The sequence below is a fragment of the Centroberyx gerrardi genome, chromosome 1 (assembly GCF_048128805.1).
Source record: "Centroberyx gerrardi isolate f3 chromosome 1, fCenGer3.hap1.cur.20231027, whole genome shotgun sequence".
Lineage (NCBI taxonomy): Eukaryota > Metazoa > Chordata > Actinopteri > Beryciformes > Berycidae > Centroberyx > Centroberyx gerrardi.
Window position 1 is genome coordinate 34,405,947 of NC_135997.1, and position 25,866 is coordinate 34,431,812.

At 42.1% G+C, this 25,866-nt stretch overlaps 1 protein-coding gene across 1 annotated transcript in view; it reads right to left on the bottom strand.

Annotated features, from left to right (window-relative positions):
* Window positions 1-1,564, bottom strand: part of adamts18 (ADAM metallopeptidase with thrombospondin type 1 motif, 18) — a 63,792-nt gene extending 62,228 nt beyond the window's left edge. The window contains exons 1-2 of the mRNA XM_071896218.2: window positions 1,463-1,564; window positions 1,084-1,165 (exon numbers count right to left, since the gene is read on the bottom strand). Of these exons, the coding sequence (XP_071752319.2) occupies window positions 1,084-1,165; window positions 1,463-1,564 (184 nt within the window). The remainder of the gene's footprint in view (window positions 1-1,083; window positions 1,166-1,462) is intronic.
* Window positions 1,565-25,866: the final 24,302 nt, after the last annotated feature.

A 25,866-nucleotide genomic window follows, 5' to 3' on the forward strand; every position in this document is an offset into this window, starting at 1 on the left:
AAATGAAAACAGCGTTGATACAATAATTAATTCAATACATCAGAAAGAAGAGACGCCACGTAATAGGAACAGTACAAACTAGAAACAACTCCATAGCGTTTCCTTTTTTTTTTTTTCTGTTTCCTCTCCCCCTCGCAATTCAATATGTTTTGGCGTGAATGTTAGGTGATCAGTATTGCCAAAGCACCTAAATGCAATGTGTGTGTGTGTGTGTGTGTGTGTGTGCTGCACTACCTTGTTAGTAAAGCATCTTGCTTGTTGTACTATATATTCAGCACCCAGACCCTTCATTGCATGGTGACTATCAGTATTTCTATGTGTATGGGAGTAGTAGTTCTTCACAACATTTACAACTTTTCAACGTGGGGTCTGGGGACCACCAGAGGTCCTTGAGGGGGTTCCACGGGGTCCCCAGCAAATTGATGAATTGTTAAACTTCACCATTACTTCATTTACAAGAAGTTAACACAATTAGAGAATGTAGAAGAATGACTGTTTTGATCATAGTTTCACTGTTATCTCTCTACCTACAATACAGATAGTCATGGAATTCTGGACAAAATCTAACAATAAAAATATTCTCAGATTTGGGTCCGAGAGACAAAATCTCATCAAATGTGCTTCCGTGGCTCTAATGTGGACTAAATTAGGGGTTCTTGATATGAAAAAGGTTGAGAATCACTGTTCTATAGGATGAAGCAGCCAGAGGGGATCCTTCTGTGCGCACTGCTCTCATTGGATACAGATATGCGTCCATAGCCTATTACAGCAGTGTGTGCTCCAGTACAGGATAAAGACTCTGGTAGGGGTTCCCCAACTTTTTCACCTCATTAAAAATAGATAAACATTAGACCATGGAACCCCATTACAGAAGATTTTGAACCCCCTGTGAGAAGATTCCAGTTGTTAGATAGGAAGTGAAATTAAAGTGTTCCTCATTCTGCACTTTCAAGGGCACCTGGGCCCCACCTTGGGAACCCCTGCTCTATATCTCCTCTCTACGGCCATGGACTCGTACCAGCTGCAGGTAATGCTCATACATTTTTTAAAAAAAGACAAGCACTGGCCTTGAACGCCACTCACCGTGATTTAATCCGCGGGTGTTGCTGGAAGAATAGCTGGCCGAAACGGTGTGAGAGGAATGCGAGCAGTAAATATGCAGCGTCTGCAACAAAACAAAAAAAAGCACAAATAAATGGACAGGTAGCAACAGGTTGCAAGCACTGGAAGGAGTGGGAAACGAAAAAATGATGAATAGAGCTATACACTCTCAGAAAGGATGAGTCGTTTTAAACACTTGGGAAGACACATTTGTCTACTTTTCACCGCAATGTAGCCTATGCAAACAGCAATGCAAACATAGGTTGTTTGTAACAGCTGAAAAGTAACACATATGTTTTTCAGAAAGAAAACGACACATCTGTTTTAAGAGTGCATATACTTCTAATTAAATGCCACATGCCTTGATAATATTCCAGGACAAGAGGGTAGACAGCAGCTTGACTGACGTGCAGCCGACCAGCGGGATAGGTAAAGTCCATATCAGAAGAAAAAGGCAATCCATGATGATGGCATGCAGGCTTACACCTCCTCCGTTACCTCCAGAAACAGCGCACAAGTAGTAATAACCTGCGGCAGCGCATAATGCAATTTGCACGCATCGCTCATTTGTTCCGTTTCCACGTCTCCATTCAGGTGAAGTCGGCAGGTTGCAAGCTGCCGGCGGTGCGCACCGAGGCAAGGCGCACTCACGCGTCTGTGCAGAGCGGCAGGTTACACCGGCGCCGGGGATCACCGGGAGGAGCGCTGACTGAGCACTCCGCCCTGCTCGGTGCGAGTCGGGCTGCGGGATGAGGCACCAAGTCAGCGGCCGCCAGCCAATCAGCGCACTGCATCATTTACCACGCGCAGATAAACGAGAAGAAGAGGAGATTCTCCTCTCTTGGCAGCGGACAGACTGTTGCTGCCTTCAGGTGCCCCTCGTAAACTCCTATCTCCGAGTTTGGAAAAGTCGTGAATGTGACTTGCCGGTGCATTCACGTGCTCTTGCCAAAAAATATAACAAGCTGGTCACTGTAAAGAAAGGTTTTCGTGTGCAGTGGCAGAATGAAGAAAATTCATTTATTAAAAAAAAAAAGTTTAACAAACACCATAACAAGAGACATACAAAACCCATTATTTCCATAATGGTCATGCAATATGCACTTTGCATCCTTGACAGTAGCTCCCACCAAGAAGCCATTATGTCCAACAGTCAGAAACTACTATCACACCACAAATGTGCTCTACACTGACACTTTATGATCAAAGTAACAACTACTACCACTACAAAGTGCTTTACAAGATAGATGTAAATGAAAGCAATAAATAAATAATGTGAACAAGAAAAAACAGTGAATGCTGGGTGGGGTAGAGATACAGACCCTGGTTAGGCCATGGGGAGTGTTAGGAATAACACTATGCTACCAACCCAGTATACCAACATACTAACAAAACCAATATACCAGCAAAACATATTACAGTAATACAGCCCGTGGTACAAACAAGAGGGCAAATGCACAGGATAACTAAAACGACAATAAAACAAATACAGACCATAGTTCAAGTAAATGCAAGCATACAAATGTGTGTTTTGCATGCCACTTTCCATCCACCTTAAGTAATTTAAAGTAAAACGCACTAGCAGTTCAAAAAAAGCCGGACTAAAATGGAATTTATCACTATGCTGGGTCGTTTATATGCGCTCACCTCAAAATCTCCATATTTCGGACAGCACCTGAAGGCAACATTAGCGCTTTACTCAGCTCTTTCAACTGTAGCAGCGCTAAGTAGACCAGTCACAATAGAGGCACGTGATTTTAGTGCGAATGGTCACGCAATTAAATGTGGCGTGTTAAAGTAACAGGTTGCACACACTTGGGTGTAATCCTGATTGTTGTGAACAGGTGGTCCTTTCCATTCCTGTGGCTGGCCAACACCTGGATAGACTACTGGAATGCACAGACAGACAGACAGACAGGCAGACAGAGCACAACCCAAATGAAACATCACTATAATAATTCTATAATATTTCTATAGGTGCTGATAGTGTGTCTGTGGTACTTACTGTAATACTGAGGTTATAGTGACCGGATCACTTTTTATTGTATTTTTTCTAATCTTCTATATAGTATTACTGTAATAGTCCTATAATATTCCTACAGAGAGGTATAGGGAACCTTTGCTGTGATATTTTTTTTGTATCTTTCTAAAACGTATTATAGGATTGAATGTCCAGGGTGAACCCCATACATATACAGTATGTTGATCATATGATATTTATAAATGTAAGACTACAGCCCATTAAACTTTGAGATGAGATATTAAGTGAGATGAGATGAGTTGAGATGAGATGAATTTAGATTAGATTAGATAAATGAGATGAGATGATGTTGAGATGAGATTAGTTGAGATGAGATGAGATAACATGAGATGAGATGATGTTGAGTTGAGATGAGATGATGTTGATCTGAGATGAGATGATGTTAAACTGAGTTGAGTTGAGCTGAGCTGAGATTAGATGAGATGATGTTGAGTTGAGATGAGATGATGTTGAGTTGAGATGAGATGAGATGATGTTGAGATGAGATGATGTTGAGATGAGATGATGATGTTGAGTTGAGATGAGATGATGTTGAGATGAGATGAGATTACATGAGATGAGATGATGAGTTGAGATGAGATGATGTTAAACTGAGTTGAATTGAGTTGAGCTGAGCTGAGATTAGAAGAGATGATTTTGAGTTGAGATGCGATGAGATGAGATGATGTTGAGCTGAGATGAGATGATGTTGAGATGAGATGATGTTGAGATGAGATGAGATGATGTTGAGATGAGATGAGATGAGATGATGTTGAGATGAGATGAGATGATGTTGAGATGAGATGAGATGAGATGATGTTGAGATGAGATGAGATGATGTTGAGATGAGATGAGATGATGTTGAGATGAGATGATGTTGAGATGAGATGAGATGATGTTGAGCTGAGATGAGATGATGTTGAGATGAGATGAGATGATGTTGAGATGAGATGAGATGAGATGATGTTGAGATGAGATGAGATGATGTTGAGATGAGATGAGATGAGATGATGTTGAGATGAGATGAGATGATGTTGAGATGAGATGAGATGAGATGATGTTGAGATGAGATGAGATGAGATGATGTTGAGATGAGATGAGATGATGTTGAGATGAGATGAGATAACATGAGATTAGATGATGTTGAGTTGAGATGAGATGATGCTGATCTGAGATGAGATGATGTTAAACTCAGTTGAGTTGAGCTGAGCTGAGATTAGAAGAGATGATGTTGAGTTGAGATGAGACTTTAATGTTGCATGATCGCAGCAGCAGAATCAAAGTCAAAAATGAAACAAATCAAGAACAGACAGTGATAGATAGGAAAACACCAGAGAGTAGGATGAAGATAAATTAACTAAAGGTGATACAATAAATGAAGGTCAAGAGAACGAGCAAAGCATCTTGACTCCATGAATTTTATAGTCTACATAGATGTTTGTGGTTACCTGATTCATACCAGTATACAATCCAGTTTAAGGGCATATGTGCAGGGTGAAAGGCAACTGTGCAACTGTACTTATTTTGGTATTTTTTGGATGTTTAATTTTGATTCCTGTTATTAATAGAATGTTATGTTCCTGTTATGAATGAATGAAATCATGAAATGTCATTTAAATCCACAAACATTTGATCCACAGAGAAGGTCTATTCGATAACTCTGTAGAAACATAAAGCTGGCTGTAGTCATTTATTTTCCATTTGTGTATCACACTTACCAGTAGGTATTTCTTCTGTACACATAATTATTATATTTTATCACTCACAAAAACATAAAATCTTAAGCATCTCTGGACAAAATTAACCATGTCCACTTAAGGCAACTTAGCATTTTAATAGTACTTTACATCTCAGGCACAACACAACACTTTCCATGAAGTGAAGTCTGTGTTCCTCTGTGTATCCATTTTGGAAAACTCAGCATTTCATCAACCTGAAAGTTAGCAACTATCCTTTGCAAAGAATAATGAGTTGTTCAATATTGTGCTTTCAATCCTTTTTTCCAATGGAGGATGTCTTAATTTGGAATGAAACTCTTCAAGTAAATAATGGGACACCCGTTTGATGATTTTATAATGTTGACTAATTATACCATATGGTTGTCATTAAAATGTAAGTGCAATTGCGGTGGCTATGTACTCGGACTAAGTGTTACTGTAAGTGTCAGTGATTTGAGGTTGCTGGGAAATTTCCTGTACTGTACTTTGAAGGGTAATTTGCGCTGTCATCCGCACAGCGTGATACAGAGTTACTGAAGAGACACAACCGCAGTGTTTCCGCAGTATAGCAGCGAAGGTCCCCGAGTCGCCGAGTGAGACGCTCATGTTTGACACTCCGCTCGACTACCGGATCGCTCTCCTCTGGCCCACCTATTCGTTCCCATGTCTCGAGCCACACCGCAGTACACAACGCTGGGATTGGAAAGTGGAAAAAGTGCAGGCGGAGAGGCATTTTGCGGTTGCTGCCCTTTGTTTCTTTGCTACTTCTCCTGTTTTACCGCTCTGTTTCTTTCAGTCTCTCTGCCTCCCCCCTCTCTCTCTCCTTGTCTGACAATGTAGTTTGTATTGTTGGTGGTGGTTACAGATGTTTTGGCATCTGTGCAGCGCTGCACCCCAGTGCACCGCAGCTCGTTGCACCGTGCCACTGTGTCGACAGACGATGTGCTTATTTACAGCACGCTAAACCAACTGTCTAAAACCCTTAGCAGTGTCAATAGGTTCTCGCTCTCCCACTCTCTCTCTCTCACAATGTCTCCCCCCTGCACTGGGTCACCAGGGCCCGTCAGGCCAGTCTGTTGTTTGTTTCCAGAATGCATTACAACAGATCTGGTTGCAGCTGGAGATATAAGCAGTTGGGTTTTTTGGGCCGGGGATGGAAATAGATTCGAAGATTTGGAGACCGCACCAAGATGAGATCCATCCCATGAGCCTTGTGTCCCAGGAACACAAAGTCACGCACCTAAAGCGTACAGAATAGGACTCTTTGAACATGTGATGGCCTCTCATCTTGGAACCAATTGGTTGTATTACTGTTTTTCTCAGTCGCTTTGGTACATTTCTCAGATCAGAATTGAAATTCTCAAAACTACTTGTTCAACCTCCACATCATCTAGTCACTTGTGCACATCATAAAAGTAATTTCTCATTCTCTTGAACAAATTGCAAATGCTTTGGCACATTCATGCAAATGATTATGTACAGTTGTCTGCTGTTTCCTACATTATCAATTGCTTATGTCATGTTGATCAAAATGTATTATACTGGTTCTCTGTTGAATAGTCTTACCCCCCAAAACATCTAGGCATTAGTTCATTGCATAAGTCATTACATGCAAAATGGTTGAACCAATTGTCATAAGCTGTCAAGCATATTTTCTATACATTTCTATTAGACTTTTTTTGTAAATGTGTCCTGAATTGATGAATTGCTCTCAGGTGAATCTTGACTTTCACTAATGAAGGGGAATGTGTGAAGCGTTAGAGGTGCATCTCATGAACCTTCAATTGGCAAGCATATATAGATGTTTGCATTTCTCATTTTGTATTTTTTTCCTTTGTGCTATGCAGTGCTGTAAAACAGTCTTGTATTTTTCTTTTCTGTATCACAATGACATGGTCTGTCAACAAATTACAGTACAAACAGTAAAAGCGTAAATGTGAATCCTGTCCAATCTCTTGCAATCAATCTCCCACATACAGTAATGTGTAACTTTGTACTGTTGAAATTGATATATGCCATACAGAAAAAGTGCAGCCTTGTGCATTTTCAATCATTGTCATCAAAACCTTAGCCATAGTTTACATCAGAAAATACTTACAGAGTCACTGTTATATTGACAACATGACTAAGCATTTTGACTGTCTTGTTTGTAAAAAATGACACAAAGACTTGTCATTCTGATGGCACTGACATGTTCATTGACATAAATATTTACTTTTGAGAGATAGACTAAGGATTTTGAGCAAGTTACGGGCTTTTGCAGGTAATCCATTGTGTGGTGCTGTTTGTACGAATTGTTTCGAGAAATGCACTTACTGTTTTGCAAATGTTAAGGATGATTCGAGAAATGTACCAAAGCGACTGAGAAAAACTGTAATATAGCCACACATGCATATGTAAACCCATATGTAACATACAGAATGTAAGGATTGGAAATGCGTATTTGCAAGGTGGCCTTCAAAGGTAGTGGACCAATGTCTTAGGAGCATGTGCTGTGTTGTTTAGGGCAGTGGTTCTTTCAATGTGCTAACATCTAGTGAGTGAAATAATAGTGAAATTAAAGGTGCTACTTGTCGCATTTTTTAACATCAATCTATCATTGTCAAATTAATTGTGATACCTTGGTATAATTAGTGTAAACAAACGAGACCATGGTGGAGATGATTGGTAGCCTCTATCTCACACAGGTAGTATTGTTAGTGCTAGTGCTTCTCAAATTTAAGACTACATTTCCCATAAACCCTGTTTCTTCATGCCCCCCCCTCCCCCTCCCTGGCGTCTTTGTCTTTACTGAAGAGGATCAACATGTTGGAAGTGATTTTTCCATCGGTCCTTTCCCTCCTTCCACCATCTGCTGCCAGAAACTCTGAAAGCTTTAGCTCCGTTTGCTCTGGAAGAACAGAACCTCTTCCTGTTTTGTGCCGTAAAGCGATCCAGCAGATTTCCCTCCAAACTAGGTGGCACCCAATGTAAAATACAGTGTAGAGGCCGGTAGAGGCTGCCAATCTTCTCAGCGATTTGTTTACAGTAATTCTACTAATGTCTCCAAATGAGTGCGTTAATGATTTATTGATGTTAAAATGATACATGTAGCACCTTTAAACTGTTCAAGTTTGACCCGCTGGAGCCCTCTCAAGTCCCCGCACCCCACTTTGCGAACCCCCTGGTTTAGGGCATGGGCTGGGCTGGACCGGCCACGGTACGCTGGCATCACTCATCATCACTTCTCCATTTCTAAATATGCTGTGCCACAGAGTTACCCACAGGAGACCCCCTTCCCTTCGAGGCTGGGTGTAGAGCTGGCTGAGAAAACGGGTGCGCTCTGTTTCCAATCAGACGCACGGCCTATTTACCGAACAGTCAAACACTCCACGAAGCCCTAAGAGAAGCAAGCTGTTACCTCAGGAACATGTCAGGTTTTCCCCTGATTCCTACCCTTTTTTTAAACTTTTGTGTTTGTTTGTTTCGCCAGTCGTGTGGCACTGCTTTTTCCAACGCGGGTTCCAGAATATATAATACCAGTGCCAGTCAGACTCTCCTCTCCTCTCCTGTCCCGTCCTCTCAACCCTGTATCTGGTCTTCATTTCCAGACCTTGTAATTTCCCCGCTGCTTGTATCTGCGGGGATTTTTTTTTTTTTTGCCTGTTCTTCCAGGATTATTTCTGGCCGTGTCAGCGGTTGCCACAGTGGCAGCCACGTGTTTGCCTGTCACTCACGTCTTGTCCTTTTCGGCTCTGTGATCTTTCCCTCCGGTCACACAGAAATAGACCAACTGCAGGGTAAACCACTTCTAGGGCCTTGTTTGGTGCTTATGTACACCGATGGTTGCATTGTGTGTGTGTGTTTCGAGTGAATCACCTTGGAATTACAATATAAAATCCCATCATGACATTTTGGTTAAAGTGAGTTATTCATATTGCGCATTTCTATAAAAAGCATCTGTAAAAAGTCAGATTTTTGAAAATGTCTGGGTCAGAATGCAAATTTATATTACGTTTGCAATATGGGAAAACTCTAATGCTCAGTGTGTTAAAAGTCATATGATGGAGTCTCACAGTTCCAAGCTCCATGTGTGCATGTGCATGTGTGTGTGTGTGTGTGTGTGTCCAGTATTAGTCAATGTCATCGATAACCTCATCTTTTCTGAGTAGTTTTTCTGCAGGCAGGCCTTCTGGCATCTTCCTCCACCCCCCACCAGCATCAAAGACATGTAATGCTATAGTTTAGCTCGCAGATGGTCTATCTAGAATTCTTTACCAGCATCTGTGATATCCGTCATCTCCCAAGCTGGAGAGACGAGCGGCACCGTTTTGTCCATAACATCCCTACAGTTAATATCTTATGTACACACTTATGAATCGGTACTTGCACTTGTTTGTCTGTCTTTATGAGGAGGAAGACATTGGTCCTCCTGAATCACTGAATCTGCATGGGAACATAAAACAAGTCTTTTGTGTCAAAAATACACACCGCATTTGACCAGATTTGTGTTTGATCAGTATATTTTTAATCCATTTGTACCCAGGTTCATACATTTTTTTAATGTTACATATGTCAATGCACCAGAATGACGTGGAGCACTTGTTTCTTTTCTTGAAATGGCTTATATGGTTGTTTTCTTGCATGCCATTTGCATATATAAAACCTCAATAACATTAAAAAATAGATATTTACAGGAGGAAAATGACAGCTATAATGGGTGTGTGTGTGTGTTTATGTGTTTGTATGTGTATGTCTGCGCATGTACTGTATGTGTGTGGTGGGATTCCCCTACTTTCACTTTGAAGTCAAGGGGATTATTACATGAATGGGGAGATGTCATCAGTTGTCAGCCAGGTGCCAGGGGGAGAGGGGGAAGGGGGGAGACCATTTCCTATCCCATCAGCACCTGGGATTTCTGTCTTTGATGACGTCGAGCGGGCCCGTGCCAGTAGAGGTGCTAACTGCTTGGAGTGTGTGTGTTTGAAGTGTGTCTCAGTATTGGTTATGGGGCAGAACGGGGCTGTCTCCCCCTGTGGCTCCCGGCCAGAAATGAAACGTTCTCATATCCCTCTGCAGCAAATTCACAGTGAAATGTGTGTGAAGTATGTGTCACACACACTCAAACTCACACACACACCCACAGAAGCATGCATTGACACAAATATAGGCCTACACATGCGCACTTTTCCTTTGCCAATACATAGGATCTGGTGTAACTACCCCTTGTGCAGCAATACACATGCAGTGATTGCACTTAAAGTAACAATCTACAAAATGTTGTTATAAATAAATGTGTTTTGGTACTCGCTGTTGCTAATTGATACACAATAGTGATTCAATTCATATCCAGTTCATGAAAGCTTTTCCATTTGCTGTTCTAAACACCAGGTGTCTGGTATAGGTCTTTGCTGGGAAAAATCCTCTGGCACACAGGAAGTGATGCGTTTTATGTTTCCGGTTTGTTTGGAATAAACAGAAGAAGAACTGGGTAGTTAGCATGGACAGTGATAGCCACCATGGCTGAACAGACAAAGAAAAGAGAAACTCAAACTGCATCAACAGGAAATCCAAGCTCCGCCCACACTGTGTGATTGACAGGTGATCTCTGGGAAGTGCAGTGCAGAAACACCACAGCAATGAGTGCTTAGCAACAAAGAAGAAGAAGGAACTGGAGGAAGTACCTCATCACCTTTGACCTAACAATGGCTCTGCCGCCAACAGTATTGATCCAGACAGTTTCTATTACTCAGCTAATGAAGAATGTCAGTGGAGTTTCTGACACTCCCTTTTGGCTGTAACTACTTATTTATCTCATAAAGCACTTTGTAACACTGTTTTGACAAGTACTCTATAAATAAAGATGAATGTTAGCTATGGTAAATCAATGTGAAGGTATTTTAACGTATATGATTACTATTGACTGTTAACTGAAAAGTTCAAAGAATCATAAAAGTCCCTTTTGAATATTTTTTGAATACCCTAAGAAAAAGAGGTTGAACAGGCATTTCAAGACAAGTCTGTATGTGAAGCATCACCTGAAAATACACACATTTTGTCTTCATCACTTGTCTGAGACCTTAAAGCAGACAGTTATCCATATTAAGGAGATAAATCTATGTGGATTTAAGATTTAACATGGCATATAATTTAAAGCCAGCTCCTCATGTCCCATTCACCAAATCAATAGTTCTCTGCTTCACAGGTGGTGACCATGTCCTGTACATATGTAACTTTGTTGGAATGTACTGTGTTGTAATATACTGAGGGTGATCTTCATGTTTTAACTTCAACTTCAATGGGATGTTCACATGGTTCTCTATGGGTTCAAATTCTACCATCCTTGGGTTTATGAAACCTTTTCAAAACCAATTAAACAAACTCAAAAATGCATGGTGGTCAAGCTAAAAACAAGGCTATGTTTTTCACCAAACTACAGCGTTATGCAAAGTAGACTTGACCACAGGTATCTGTAAACTTTAGAGAAGAGTATACACTCCCGTTCTGCAGGTCATATTTGATCCCAGTGAGAAGAGCAGAGAGACTGGGTGGTCAGATGTGGGAAATCATCAAGGGCAAATTCCAAGAATTCCTGTACTCTCTACTCATTTCTGAAGTAAAACATAGATTTATTAAAGGGGCTTGTATGTAACAGTTGAGAATAATCACTTTATCTGAATCTTAAATTCAAGTGGCTTTGACAGATGATAGAGGGATGGAGCGCAAATCTGTACATTCAGTCAAGTAGATCTTGAACTTTCCACTTTAACTCCACCGCATTTCAAAGCAACTATCCTACTTTTTACTGCACTATGTTTATCTGACACCTGCAACTACAAGTTACTTTGAAGAGAAATGCTTTGCATACAAATTATCTGATCGGTTGATGAAAGTGAGTCACTTTCAAAGTTAAGGCTACAAAATTCCCTCCCTTCCCTCTGCTATTGCATAGCATTGTGATAGGCAGCGATTCCAGAAAAAGAGGTCCAAGGCACTCCATATTGCATTTAACAGCATTTAATTCACATGGGCAATTATTAATAACATGATAAAATTGACATACCGATGCATTTCAACTAAACTGAGCCTTCGTCAGAGTCAAATTTGCCATCAATTTGTTCGCTCAAAGAAGCAAGAAAAAAGAAATCATAAAAATTTAAGTTATAATATGGGTACCCATAAAGAAAAAAAGAGAAAAGAGGACAAACAGCGTTAATCGTGAGAATGGACATGTTGCACAAAAATATATTACAAATTTTTTGACATATCGGCATCCCTCACCAGACTCTGTAATACAGGCATGCATGGAATACAGTAATTCATAAATACCTTATGTTCACATATAAATATGAAGACAAAAACAGATCATGCATCATTACAATGATACATTGGGATATGTTCGGGTCGCATATTTGTGTTCCCTATCTCTGAATCTGCATTTTGTTCTTCCTGTCCACATTCACACTGCAGTCTGTACAGTGCTGCAGTTTGCAAAGGCATTGACTTTGTAGGGCTTGCTTGTGGAGACATCAGTGAATGACTTGTTCATTATTAGATTGGAATAATGACTGCAGTTTCCACAGTCTAGTCTATTCTTGAGTGTGGGTGCCTGAATAATGGAAAAAGATGGGGAGCAAGGTAGTGTCAGACATTGTTCGCAGTTCTTTTTTATGTCCTTGATCTGGTAGGCCAGTTTGCTATACTGTGTCACAAAGTAGACCTGCGTGGGTCTCAAGGGTCTGGTGTTCTTTTTGAGTAGGTCTTTAGTGATTTTGCGCTTTCGTAGGCACTGTTACGGGATAAGTTCGGCGATTTTGGACCTATATATAATTTGTCTCTTACATACCCGTAGCACTTGGACCCACAGAGAACATTGGCTCCCGAGTCAGCTGTCAGTTGAAACAGTGAGTTCTGTTGCTAGGCCTCTTGCTGCTAACAATGAGTCCAAATGGGGTATGTCCACAAATCGCCAAACTTATCCTTTAAGGACACTGTGTTTGGGTTCTTTTGTCATTTTTAGGTCAAGAAAGTTCATCTCTGTTTTAGTACCGATGTCAATCTTAAGTTCAGCCTTGAATTCACTAGTCCCAGTGGTAGTGCTAGTCTCTGTTGCAAAGACCCAGGCCCAGGCCCCTCTGCAGAGAGAAGACAAATATGCATACATGAGAGGTGATGTGAACTACTAAATAATGTAACTGGAATAAACTTGTGTAAGGAGGCAAGTTATTTTTCAAAACATGTTCATCAGCAGCCAAATTCAGGTCAGTCAGTCAAACCTCATATTGAGTGATGCTCACTCCAACAGTGTTCATATCACAATGTGTGTTTGTAACTGCGGTGGCTAAGGTATGCATAACACAAGATATTTTTGCTGGCGAATGTTTTACTTACAACTAGATTGAGCTTGCAAAGCAGTTTTGCCTGACAGATGTGGAATTTATTAAGTTTGGGCAATGCTAACAAAACATTTTGGCTAACAGGCTACTACTAGAGCATAGCTGTATAGTAGAGTGGATCTAGTCTGATTTTGACAATACATTAGTGAATGACGTGGTAATCCTGATTATTCCAGGACTGTAGTAACTTCAACTACAGCAACAGCTGAAGCTGCACACCTAGCTAGGCGCTGTGGGACTGGACAGCACTTGGACTTGTCTGTGTGTTTGTTTCTGTATAAACAAGCACAGCAATTCAGAGTGAGTCCTCTTTCTGTTTTGGTTGAGGCTCTATCTTTGTGCCGAAAGTCAATCCTGAACATTTTGTGCCAAAATTGACAATTTGATTTGACTGAAACACATAGAAGTAACCAATTTACACCTCAATGGTCTCATTTTTCGACAGCCATTATACTATACTGTCAAAATTAATTTGAGAATGATATATCGAGGTAAATAATCGACACGTAGGGGCTTTAAGTAAAGGATTTCTTTGCATCGGTGGCATTACATTGTCATATTACTGTAATATGCTGCATGTACTACTCAAAGCTTACACTCTGCCATCCCTGGATGAGAACTACAGCTTGACCTTGGCCAGTGGCTGAGCATAGGAAGTTTCCAACTGTTGTGACGGGGCTGGGCAGGGAGATGACTGGCCGATGTTTTAATACACTGTTTAATGCCCATTAGCTACGGTCTGGTGCCGCCCTGGGGTCTCATTGCATGTGGCAGGCTTCCCACACACACACATATACACACACTGCACTATCCATCTCCCCCCTTTACAGACCTGATCCTACATTTATGAAAAAAAAAACTCCCTGATTTCCATCAAAGAGATTCCTTCTTGTAGAACTGCTGTGACAAGGCAGTAGCCCAGTAAAGAACCCGAAAGTAAAAACACCACAACAAACACCAGACCTTCGTTTCATTTGCAGTGGAAAATTGCCCCTCTGCTGTCACAGTACCCAATGCAAGGCCCAAAACCGCACACACGCACACACACACACGAATGCACAGTGCGGTATGTCCAAAGTGTTGTTTTATTCATTTTTGCAGGATGGTCAACAACATCATGTTTACTTCAGTAGGCTCTGAAAGTCATACACGCACACACACCCACACACACACAGACAAAGACAGCACCGTCACTGTAAAGCAATGCTGCAGTCTAGGGGTTCGCTGCCTTGCTTAAGGGCTCATTGGCACGGCGTCATCTCATCTCCATCACAGTGACTCAGCGGCACTACGTGGCGTTTCACTCCAGCAGACGTATGGAGGCTCGTTAATGGCAGCACTTCAACTCTGCAGTGATTTAGGTTTCATTTCAAACTTGGCATGCTTTGAAAGGCAGCTCGAATCTCGCCGCTAACCATTTTCAGACCCATCCACCCAGGATTAAAACACATCTCTCTTTATACTTTATTTTCCTATAAACCATGCTTATAAACTATTCTCCTCTTACAACCTTGTTTTTATTGATATAGTATACAGTATATAGAGTATATATCAGATTCAAAAGGTCAGTGAGATTGTTCTCGGCCACAAAACCACTGACTCTGTTTGCCTCTGGATAGAAAAGCAACCCAAAAAATCCTATTTATAAGAGGATATGATGCATAGCATGTTAATCTTAAAATTTTGACCTTATTTGATGCAGTTAAATCTTGTTCATACAGATTTAGGATAAACTCAATGTTTCTTTGACATGAGGTATTAAGAGAAAATTGCAAAATAATTAATATAATAATAATTAAAATAATCAAAATTACTTCCACCATAAGGGCTGTAGTATAGATTTATACATACATTTTATTTTTGCACCCTCTAGATCACACACACACACACATACACACACCACTACTTACAAAAAGAGGGATTGGCAGAGGTAGCAGCTCTGTCAAGAGATGATTCAATAGTGTAATTGGCCAAGTATTGTATCAGTGATGAGGATCAAGGATGACGGTGAAGCTGAGGGGGATAAACTACGCCAATGAAAGAAAATCCAAGCAGCTGTCATCCCCTCCCCTCATCCACACTGCAATGAAAACAGGAAGCCCTTCATAAACGCTTATTGGACCAAAATATTTAAAGGAATCCTTTGATATATCTTAATGCCCCTCAAGGAGAGGGCAAACCTTGGCTGGAGAAAAGAGGAGGAGGAGGCAGATTTGGTGGAAGGAGCAGCAGCTGCGGTGTTAGCCCCACTTACACACCCAATGAGGAGAGTTTGTCCTAGAAAGAGGAAGTTGGCATGGGCAGAGATAGGCGATCCGCTCCAATTACCCATGAAACAATAAGAGTTTACAACCTGTGTGTGTGTGTGGTGTGTGTGTGTGTGCGTGCATCTTAAATGGTTATGTGTGTGTATGCGTTTGTATGTCTGTATGTGCTCGTACAACTTTGCTTGTGTCAGTGAATGCACGACTGTGTGTATCCTTGCTTGTGTGTGTGTGTGTGTGTGCATGCAGTTATCTGCGTGTGCACCTATCTTGTAAGCGGAGCAGCATTACCTCATTCCATTTCCCCCGGGGGCTGCAGGTAGAGAATAACAGAGGGCGTTTGTTTTGTGTCACACGGCGCCCTGGCGGCCTCAGATACCCGCTTAATGGCTCGAGTCAGACAAAGAGTTGCAGGCGTCAGGTGACAGGTGATAAAGAGAACTAATGTCTGGCAAAACCCCCCAGTCAGCATTATTCCATTCATATCTAGGCCTTTTCAGGACTCCTGGAGCAGGCTGCTTCGCTTTTATCCGCCTCTTGTTAATGGGTGGAGCAGCGGAGACGGCTGACACAGTAGAAGCCTTCAGGTTACAGTATGCCTGAACATCACAGCAGAACCAGGTCTCCACAGCTCAAAATGGACCCTTGAGTAACTTTCTTTCCCAGGAACAAAAATGACCCTTCACCTTTAAAGCTACAAAAGTGTCACCTTGACGCTGACGAAGACTAAGGGGGGGTCTCGTCCACCAATCAGACAACTCTTTTTTACAAGTTTTATCTACAAGCCACATCAGACTGCAGACCAGGATCTCCCTCACACACACAGACTCACACAAATTAAAATAATAAGATTTCTGGACCAGAAGACTGAGTTCTATATTGAATTGATGTTGGACAATTAGTCACATTAGATAATTAAATACATTTTGTATCATGTTACCAAAAGGATCAGGAATTGCTTTCTTCCTTTTCTTTTTAGTTCCGTAGGAAAACCCCACCGTTCTGGATAGAGCCATAAAAGTCATAAATCCATAAATTCTTTTCATTCTTGGTTTAGTCCTCTTCTCTACTTTGTATTTCTTAATGTCTCCAATGAGTTTTTAGAATAGTATGAATTATATACTAAATTGGTTAATCATATATGCTTAAGTGTTTTAATTATCCTCCCAGTAGTTGGACCCAGTTATTCTCCTGGGATCACGCTGCTACCTAAGGTCTGATTATATTTACCCATTCTTGGCCCCCACATCGATAATTATGTTCTATTTCATTGTTTCCCTATATCAACCACCAAAGTTACTATGTATTCGTGATTTAAATATTAAGATTATAAAGTATGTATCTAGGCTATTCTGTTAAAACAACTCAGTTCACAGCAAAGTTTGAACAGTGAAAGTTTTATTGTCTAATCATGTTTCATGTAATGGTTTTATGCAATCTATAAGTGTTTGTTTACAGGTTTCATAATGTTCACCGATTGACAACAGTAATTGGTTGAGTATGTAAAATCCAAACGCGTTATTCTAAATCTTTATCATTACCGAATCTTTATTCGGAAAAACTATAAAACTCTGAGTTCTTTGTCACCTTGTGCGCTTCATGCCCCGAGCTTCATGCTGGAAGCTACGATGCCGATCCAAACTTAGAGAAGCGCTTCACGCCCCGAGCTCTATGCCGGAGGCCACGAAGGCCGACACCAACTCCAAGACCAACGAGCCAAGACTTAGCACGAGCGGAGATTCAGATCTCGCTGCCTTGTAGCTACTCTAATAATGTACTCACTGTGATCCTGCCTTTTTACAAGTCGTTCATACTACGAAGTTGAGCCTCGCTTTTTAATAGATATCATCACCAGAACCGCGAAGACTGTTACAAAGTTATTTTAAGAATGAGTTGTTAATACGTTAATTAGTAAAAGTTAGAGAAGCCAGAAGCTCCAGTCAACTCTCTCAGCTGACCACCGACCAGCCTGCCGAAGCCTCCTGCTCCATCCCGCCTGGAGTCCGGTTGACAGCGGAAAGCCAGTCGCAGGACATCCACCTGAAAGAGCGTCTTTTTCAGAAGACCCGCTCCAACTCCATCGTTTGCCGTTGCCAGGCGACCCGACTATTGCCGAGCTTACCAGACTCGCTGATCTTCGGGAAACCGGCTTCGACACGGTCGAAACCTCCTGATGGACCCGGCAAGTAGGCTGAAACATTTTCCATGTCTTTCTGCTGAAAGTTGATGCAAAAGCTTTACTAAAATTATCACTTAATCCAATCAGGAAAGTTAGTATAGTCTGATTGATCCCTTAGAGCGACTCGCCTCGTTTCTCCGGTTTATTGATCTAAATTAACACTATTTACTGTTGCCAATAATTATCCCTTCATTCCAATATTCCTTTCCTTCTCATTTTATTTTCATGTCATTCTCATTTTATTTTATTTCATTCTCATTTCATTATTCAACCTATATTTTAGTGTTTTATTCTGGTTTATCATCTGTCCATTTGTCACATATTTCACAAGTTTCATGTATTACATGGTTTGTTTGTTTGTTTGTTTGTTTGTCTAGTAGGTAGTTAATAAATATATTCATTCACTATAAAGTTGGTTGTTCAAGTAAAGGTCTGTTTTTCCTTCATCTATGAAGGTGGTGCCCCTACGAGTGTAATTTGATATCTTGATCAAAGTTTCATATTTCCATACCTTTACTAAATTCTAAATTCGATATTTTCGACTCTATACGCTACACTTACAACGGTTCTGCTTGTGATAGATGTGAGGCTCAAATACTGAGCGTACAGAAGCTAACATCCACCACCAAACCAAGAGGAACTGAAATAGGACGTTAGGATGAATGACAGCATTAAAGGATAAGTTTGGCGATTTTGGACCTATATATAATTTGTCTCTTACATACCTGTAGTACTTGGACCCACAGAGAATATTGGCTCCTGAGTCAGCTGTCGGTTGAAACGGCGAGCTCTGTTGCTAGGCCTCTTGCTGCCATGAGTCCAAATGGGGTTTGTCAAAATATCTCAAAAAAGTCAGTCTGTCAAAACAATATGGCGACCAACTAACGTATTTGCAGATAGATAACTTGAGAGCCAATATTGTCTGTGGGTCCAAGTACTACAAATTATATATAGGTCCAAAATCGCAAGTCCTGCCCTCTCAGTGGGGCAAGTTCACGCTCCAACACTTGTCTTAATGAGCTGGTTGATGAACTCTGTAGGATAATCTAGCACGGCTAGTTTAATAAGTAGACAACCTAGCAAATTGGATAGCATCAGTCTAGCAGTATACAAGCCAGCTGTGTCGCTTCTCAGCCCTTGAGTCTCCTTCACATGGAGCCTTGTCTGCTGCATGTTTTTTTTTTTTTTTTTTAGCTTTGCTGTACTTCTTTATTACTGCTTTCCTACAGTGTTGTTGTTGCTATGACTTCCCTGCTCACCTTGGGGCCTCACCTTGATAGCCACAACCATTGAAAAGACAAATTCAGGCAAACAAACAGAGTCACAGACAGACACAGACTGATAATGTAGAATATATCCTATTTATTTGTTATTTTAATGTGAAAAAGTGGCATATTGCAGCTTTAAATTAACATGTGAGAAGTAGAGATTAGTAAATGGGAGTGGAAGAGGAGGGAGATTGGAGAGAGGGAGGCTGGAAGGAAGTGGTGAATGATTAGTGAAGTCATCATCTACAAGTCAGCAAGGCATGTAAGGAGTGATGACAAGTCCAGCTGAATCTGTGTCATCTGCACTGTGTCTTCTCTGGATGGTCTTACAGACAGTAAGTGTTTCATAACTGTGCAATAACAGCAACGACCCTGATTGGGACCCTTGGTGGAAACCCTGGTATGGTCTTTGAAATATAAAAGTACAGCTATCTGCATTTAATAAGGGCCTTTTGACTTGTGCTGTTAAAGTATAAAGGAGGAAAAGCAAAGCAGATGGATCCAGAGACAGTCTAGTGGGAACCACATTGCTGTCCAAGGATCAAGTCCAACTCTAAAGCCCCTGACACACCAAACCCACAGTCAGCCGTCGGCCAATGTCGGGCCGTCGGTAAGCGTCGGTGTCCCTAGTTTTTGCGGTGTGTCCCACACCGTCGGCACTAGTCGGACCCTGTCGGCGTCTTTTCGGCCGATTGAGCATGTCGAATCGCCGTCGGAGCCGTCGGTGAGAGAGATCACTCTGATTGGTAGTTCGTGTTTTGCCTCTGGATGATTGGACCGATAAATTCCTTCAACATGTGGAACTGAACAGGAAAGAGCCGAGCGAAATTTTTAAAATCGGAGGTTTCATTTATCTCCAGCTCTCGACACAGGTTCGGGAAAGCCCCTTGAGCCTGTCGCTGGAGTAACGTTATTCATGATTTCACCCATTTAGTGCGGTTTCTCCTTATTTTTCGCCTCCGCCTCTTCCTTTCTTCTTCCACAACCAAAGACCAAGGGCTGACAACGCCAGTGCCATTTGCAACTTCTTATCAGACATAAGGTATGGAGAGTTATTTCCCCTCACGCAGGCGCAGAACGTACGTGCTAGTTGGCCGTCGGCTGTAGTCTTTGCGGTGTGTTCAAGTGCAACTTTTTGGACCAGACGCAGGCGACGTGAGGCGACGCAACAGCCGGCCTTCGTCGCCGCTGGTTCTTTGACGTCGGTTTGGTGTGTCAGGGCCTTAAAGCCTAGGTCACACTACAAGAGTGACCCCTCGGGAAGCTGTTCACACTATGCAACAGGACAAAGATGGGCGTCACACACGTGAAGATGAGGATCACACAGTGCCTGACTTTGTAAAAAACATTTTCTCATTCGTCCAGAACACTTCACTGTAAATACAAGTACAAAATAGATGTTCTATTGTTTCTTTTGTCCCCACCCCCCACACACCTAGCCTTGACTCGGTATGGTTAAGTCAGGCTTAGAATTAGCATTAAAATTGTGACCTAGCCTTATGACCCAAATTAATATTTGTTCTGGGTCATCAGATTGTGATCAGAACATAAACACATAAAATCCAGGTGTAAATCCACCTTTGAAGATCCGCCCAGATTTGCAAGTACATGCAATGGAGCCCCAATCCACAAATAGACACTACATAACCAGAAATAAACTTAAGCGCACAGATCCAACCAGGTATCACACACAAATCAATCAGGGGGCAGTCAGCTTATATAGTAATGTATTTGTCAAAAATGGATTGTCGGTATACTGGTGTTTGGGGAGCAAGTGAGACAAGGTGTTCACTGTCAATTTTAAAAGTCATAAATATTACGAGAGGAAGAGATGTGCTGCCCATGGTAAATAGAGATCTGATTTCAATGTGTATACCAGAGACACACTTTAATGTCAGGTGTAATGCATATCTTGTCTCCCCTTCTCTCCCTTGTCTCCCTCTACCTTTCTACTGTCCCAATTAAACAACACTAAGTGAAGTGGACTGCCCACTCCAATAGAATAAAAGGATTTAAGCAGAGGAGTAAGAGATGGATCAGTGTCTCCTGCTCTCTCTCTGCTCTGGTTTCACCTCATATTGGTGAGAGTAGGCTAATGACAGCACTCAGTCACGTAGGTTGCTGCAGGTGCGTAGAGCCAGCACAGTTCGGTGCACTTCCCCTGATCTACCTCATATTGGTGAAGCATGGCAAAGCATCAAACATTTAAATCAACGGTAATGCTTTGATGAGAGTTATTAGATTGAGGCAGAATATTTGTTGGGGATTAACAAGATGATTTAGGATTCATTCCTTGAGAGAAAGTGAGAGGCGTTGCTTTGTTCAAGTTTGATGCATGTCTCAAAGGACAGGACAGAGAATGAGCCTAACTAGAACTAGAACTAGAACTAAACACACAAAAGCAGATTTTAGCAAGACATAACTATTCTGCATAGCCTAACCTACCTGGCACCACCACCCTTAGACCCTCAAAGCATACAAGGAAAAACTTCCAAGAAAACCTTATTGGGTTTTTAAGTCCATAAAGGAAAACAACGAAGCAGTCTTTCATCGTCAGGCATCCAAAATATGAAAGACATACACATACTGAGATCCAATACGACACATGAAAGCAGAGAGAGCGTGGAGTCCGGCGGTGGTGCAGGAGCAGCAGAGGAAGTGTCCCTCAGTGAGTCACTTCAGAGCTGATGGGATAATGAGGTCCGGCCGGGAGCCCCAGCCTGGCAGCTCTGTGTTCTCTGCCGTGCTACAAGCACAACGGGCAGCACTCATCTCTCTCCATCTGGGATGCAATGCGCACCCACCCCCAGCCCTCCCAACCCCCCCACCCCCCCCCCACCGCACCCCAAACCCATCTCAGTCGGCCCACTGCCTGTTTGCTGTCCATCAGTGCAACACCATTACTGGGATTACCCACCAAGTAGGGGAGAGTGGGGTAAATTGTCACGTGGGTAAGTTGTCTCAGTGGCTTTATTTCTGAAACGAAATATTTTAGAGCCAAAAGTCCAATTACAAACATTTTTACTTTCTTAATAAGAGGTCACCTATGTTGAATACAACAGTTTAAGTCAAAAAAACTCGAACATAAAAGCAATTTGTATACCTGAAAGTAAATAATGAAAATCTTAGTGTTTTTTTCTTATAAAGGAATCAAAATAATTATACATTGTGACACATAAAAGCAAGAGTCAGCTATAACCTGATAATAAATTAGATTTCGGGGCATGTTGTAATAACTATCCAAATCCGTTTTTTGATTAGAAATAGCTTATATTCATTCTTTTCAGATTTTTTTCTGAATAAATATGATTTTGGTACTTGTACCCACACACCTTTGGCTTGTGTAGCAAGTGGCTTAATCTAGCTAGAAAAGTATGTATCATATCTCAGTAGTAAGGCACTATTGAGAAATACACCAATGAATAAAAAGTGTGACAACATGCCCCGCTCTCCCCTACCCGGAGCTGTCCCATCAGTCCTAGTGTCCCCCTTACCCGCCCTCTACTCCAGGCCAAGTCAAGCCCAGAGCAGCACTCTCTTCCTGGGGGGACGTGACAGAGCTCAGGTCCGTAGCCGGACAACTGTCCGGTAAAGTAAAGTGGACCATGGAACTGATCCAGATTGACGTGGTTTCTCTGATATTTCATATATTATCGGGATATAGACCTCTACTGCTAGCACAAAGACCCATAAATAGTTTTCACGCCATATCTGATTTTTCTTGTGGAAAAACACCAACAACAGTGCCTTACTGTATCATCTGTGGCCATTGACACGTGCTGTGGAGCGTTTCAATTTTGAAACAAACATGCACTGTAGTCTGTTGTAGGGTCAGAAATGAACGGGGGCGAGGGAAAAGTGCATAAAATGCCTGTGAAATAAAAATAATTTGGAGTACATGACTTTTCCAGCCTGTTCGCATGTTATTCGTTGCGTTGTCACATTTAAAAGTGAATACCACTACTGTCCCTGTGGGCCACCGTAGATGATTCGTGGGAGTCTATGAACAGCCAATTCTTTCCAGTGTGTTCTGGGAGAGAAAAATGGAGCATTGTTTGATGAGAATATAAGCGGCAAATAAACCACTGCAAAAATAAACAAACTATGATAAAAAAAAACTCTACAATGGAGGAGTGGAAGATGGGTTGGGTTGGGGGCAGAGAAGGGTAAACCATCCTCTTCTGTAAGGCCTGCTGCCATGTTTCCAGCAATGGGAAAGAAGTTAAAACAAATCTTAGTGGCACAAACTGTGTTTATTTATATGAAATGCAGATGTATTATTTCATAGTTCAATAAAATTGCCCCCAAAAAGGGACAAAATGCCCATAAAAGTCATATATGGGGGGAAAGAAATGCCCTAGAAATATATGAAATACTGTAGTCAGTGTGATCGCTGCAGTCGTCAATGGAGCATATTCTACTGGATTATTTGGATTTCAAATGTTTGAAAGCCTGCATGGACACTGCAGAGGATTCATGCTCCACAAGGATGTTGCTGGACTGAACTCAACATTGACAGCATCGCGGTCCACGCCGAAAAAACAGAACGACGAAACAGTAAAGCCCCGCAATAACTGCTTTCCGAAATAGCCCATGAAGAGAAGCTGCGTGTCCTCGCCACATCAGAGGTGATGTCCGGTGCATCGGTGTCACCGTATCAGCCAGGAGGGAGAAGCAGTATAGGAGCGGCCCCAGCCGGCGGTCAGCACCCACAACCTCTCTCCTCCCCCAGAGAGCGGGCGGACGGACGGACGGAAACGAAGGACGGACGGACAACCCAAAATTACAGCTCAGCCAGCGTTTTCAGGATAAACATCTCTTGTAAAAATACACTAAGGAGGAGAAAAAAAAAAAAAAACGCCAGCAGGTTCACCAGGGCGCGACGGAGGGAAGGCACCGCGCTGTATTTAGAACATCTCTTTCCAACGTCTCATCCCCGGACTTCTGCAGGGACGGACGGATCACAATTTGTGGCTTCTCTCGACGGGCCGAGGGTGGAAGGGTTTTGCGCTTTTGATGTCGTTCTAAATGTGTATTGCTTGTTTGTAAAATGCACCGCAAACTGGAAGGAAGGGAGAAGCGGAGAGGATAAGTGACATGTGAGCCACAGGGATGTCATTTATTTGATGTTAAATGGTGTCTTGCTGGCAGGATGATAGGCTGAGCTCTGAGACTATAGTGCTGTATTAGGAAAGAAATATTTGTCACAGCCCTAGTTTAAAGCGGAGGGCATCTGTGAAGAGCTCAAATTTCCCGACTCTCTCATGAATACATTCCAAAGTTAAAAATGATACTTTATTCTATTTTTCATTTAGCATAGCACCACTCCGAAGTTTGGCAGAATTTGCGTAATCCAAGGAGTACCTACACAGAATTTAAGACAGAATTTACATGAAAAGCGATCACTTTCTGACAGCCAAAACCAAAAGTCACACTAGTTGAGGTGTGAAGTTGAGCGAACTCTCTCATCCCCTTCCTATTTGAACTTGTGGTTTTGGCCGTCCTGGCCCCACCGACGGCCCCGTTATGGGGGGGGGGAAGCTGGAAAGCCTCCCGGGACAATGAGCAAAAGACAAACCCCCTGACGCCCCGTCCTCCAAGGGCACAGCACTGGATTACCGCAGGCCGTGTTGACTTTTCTACCTCTTCTCTCCTCACTGGTGTGTGTGAGAGTGTGTGTGTGTGTGTGTGCGTAAGCCAATTTGCTTTTTCAATGAAAAAAAAAGAGAAGAAAGGACAGAGAGGGAGAAGAGGACAAAAGAAGGAGGGCCTCAATGATGAAGTGACCTGAAGAGAGGTGAGATCATCTCAAATGGGATTACACACACACACACACACAAACACACACAAACACACACACAGGGCCAACTTCATTATCCCAGACCCTACACAACCCACACACAATACAGAGCAGGATATTGCTGCACCATGCAGTCTTTTCAAGTCAAGCTGACTTAACAAAAGCTTAAGCTCAAGGGTTTTTTCGGGTCGGCGTGATTAGAAAGTTGCCTTGAAGCCACTGGAGGAGCGAAACCAATCAAAAGTAGGAAACACTCTCTCTCTAATTATCAGTTTTCCATTTCTAATTTCTTAAAAAGTGGAATAAAATAAGAGTTCGGTTCTCACAGGTGCTCAGAAGGTTCTTTGAAAAAAACACACGCACTCACACAAAGACACACATGCAGTTGTCTTCATGTAGCCTCTGGGCTTGGCGTAATGAATCAAGCAACAGATCAAAATAGACAGATCAGCACTAGGCAACAAGTGCTCTTCATCTCCACCTCCCTGGCGTAGGGAAACCCCCTCCTCCTCCTCCTCTCCCTCCTCCTCCTCTCCCTCCTCCCTTTGTCTTGCGCGGTGCGTCTATCCCGCGGGGCCGTAAATCGGAGGAGTTTGTTTTCGTGTCAGGCGGAGGGATGCTGTTATTCCGACGTACGCCCGAATAAAGCAATATCAAAACCGTCAATCACGGGAGTTTGTCACATGATAGCGTTGTTTCCCCCCGCGTCGCTCCACACAAACAACAGGGGTGTCTAAAAAACAAACGAACGCAATGCCCCGGGGAGGCTGGTTTGCTCAAATAGAGGAGTAACAGGCGAAGTTATGTCTTTTTATATCTCGCATTGCGCTGTGTAGATTTAGCCGATACTCCCTCCAGTGTGATTTAGGTCGTTTTATTGTGGATTGTGCCTCTCCTGGAAAGCACATCTGAAAGTCATGTCTCATTCTCAACTCTGCAGGCCAGAGAACAGCAAAAGTAGCAGATGACTCCTCAATTAAGATTCCACCACCAATTTGCTTTCTTGCCACTAAGTGACTACTACTTCTCCATGGGCATTTTGACAGTGTGAAGTACATGAACATAACAAAGTGACACATTTTCATTCAGATTTGAAGGGGATGAAGAGGATGTTCCATGAGTTATAAGATACAGCACATGA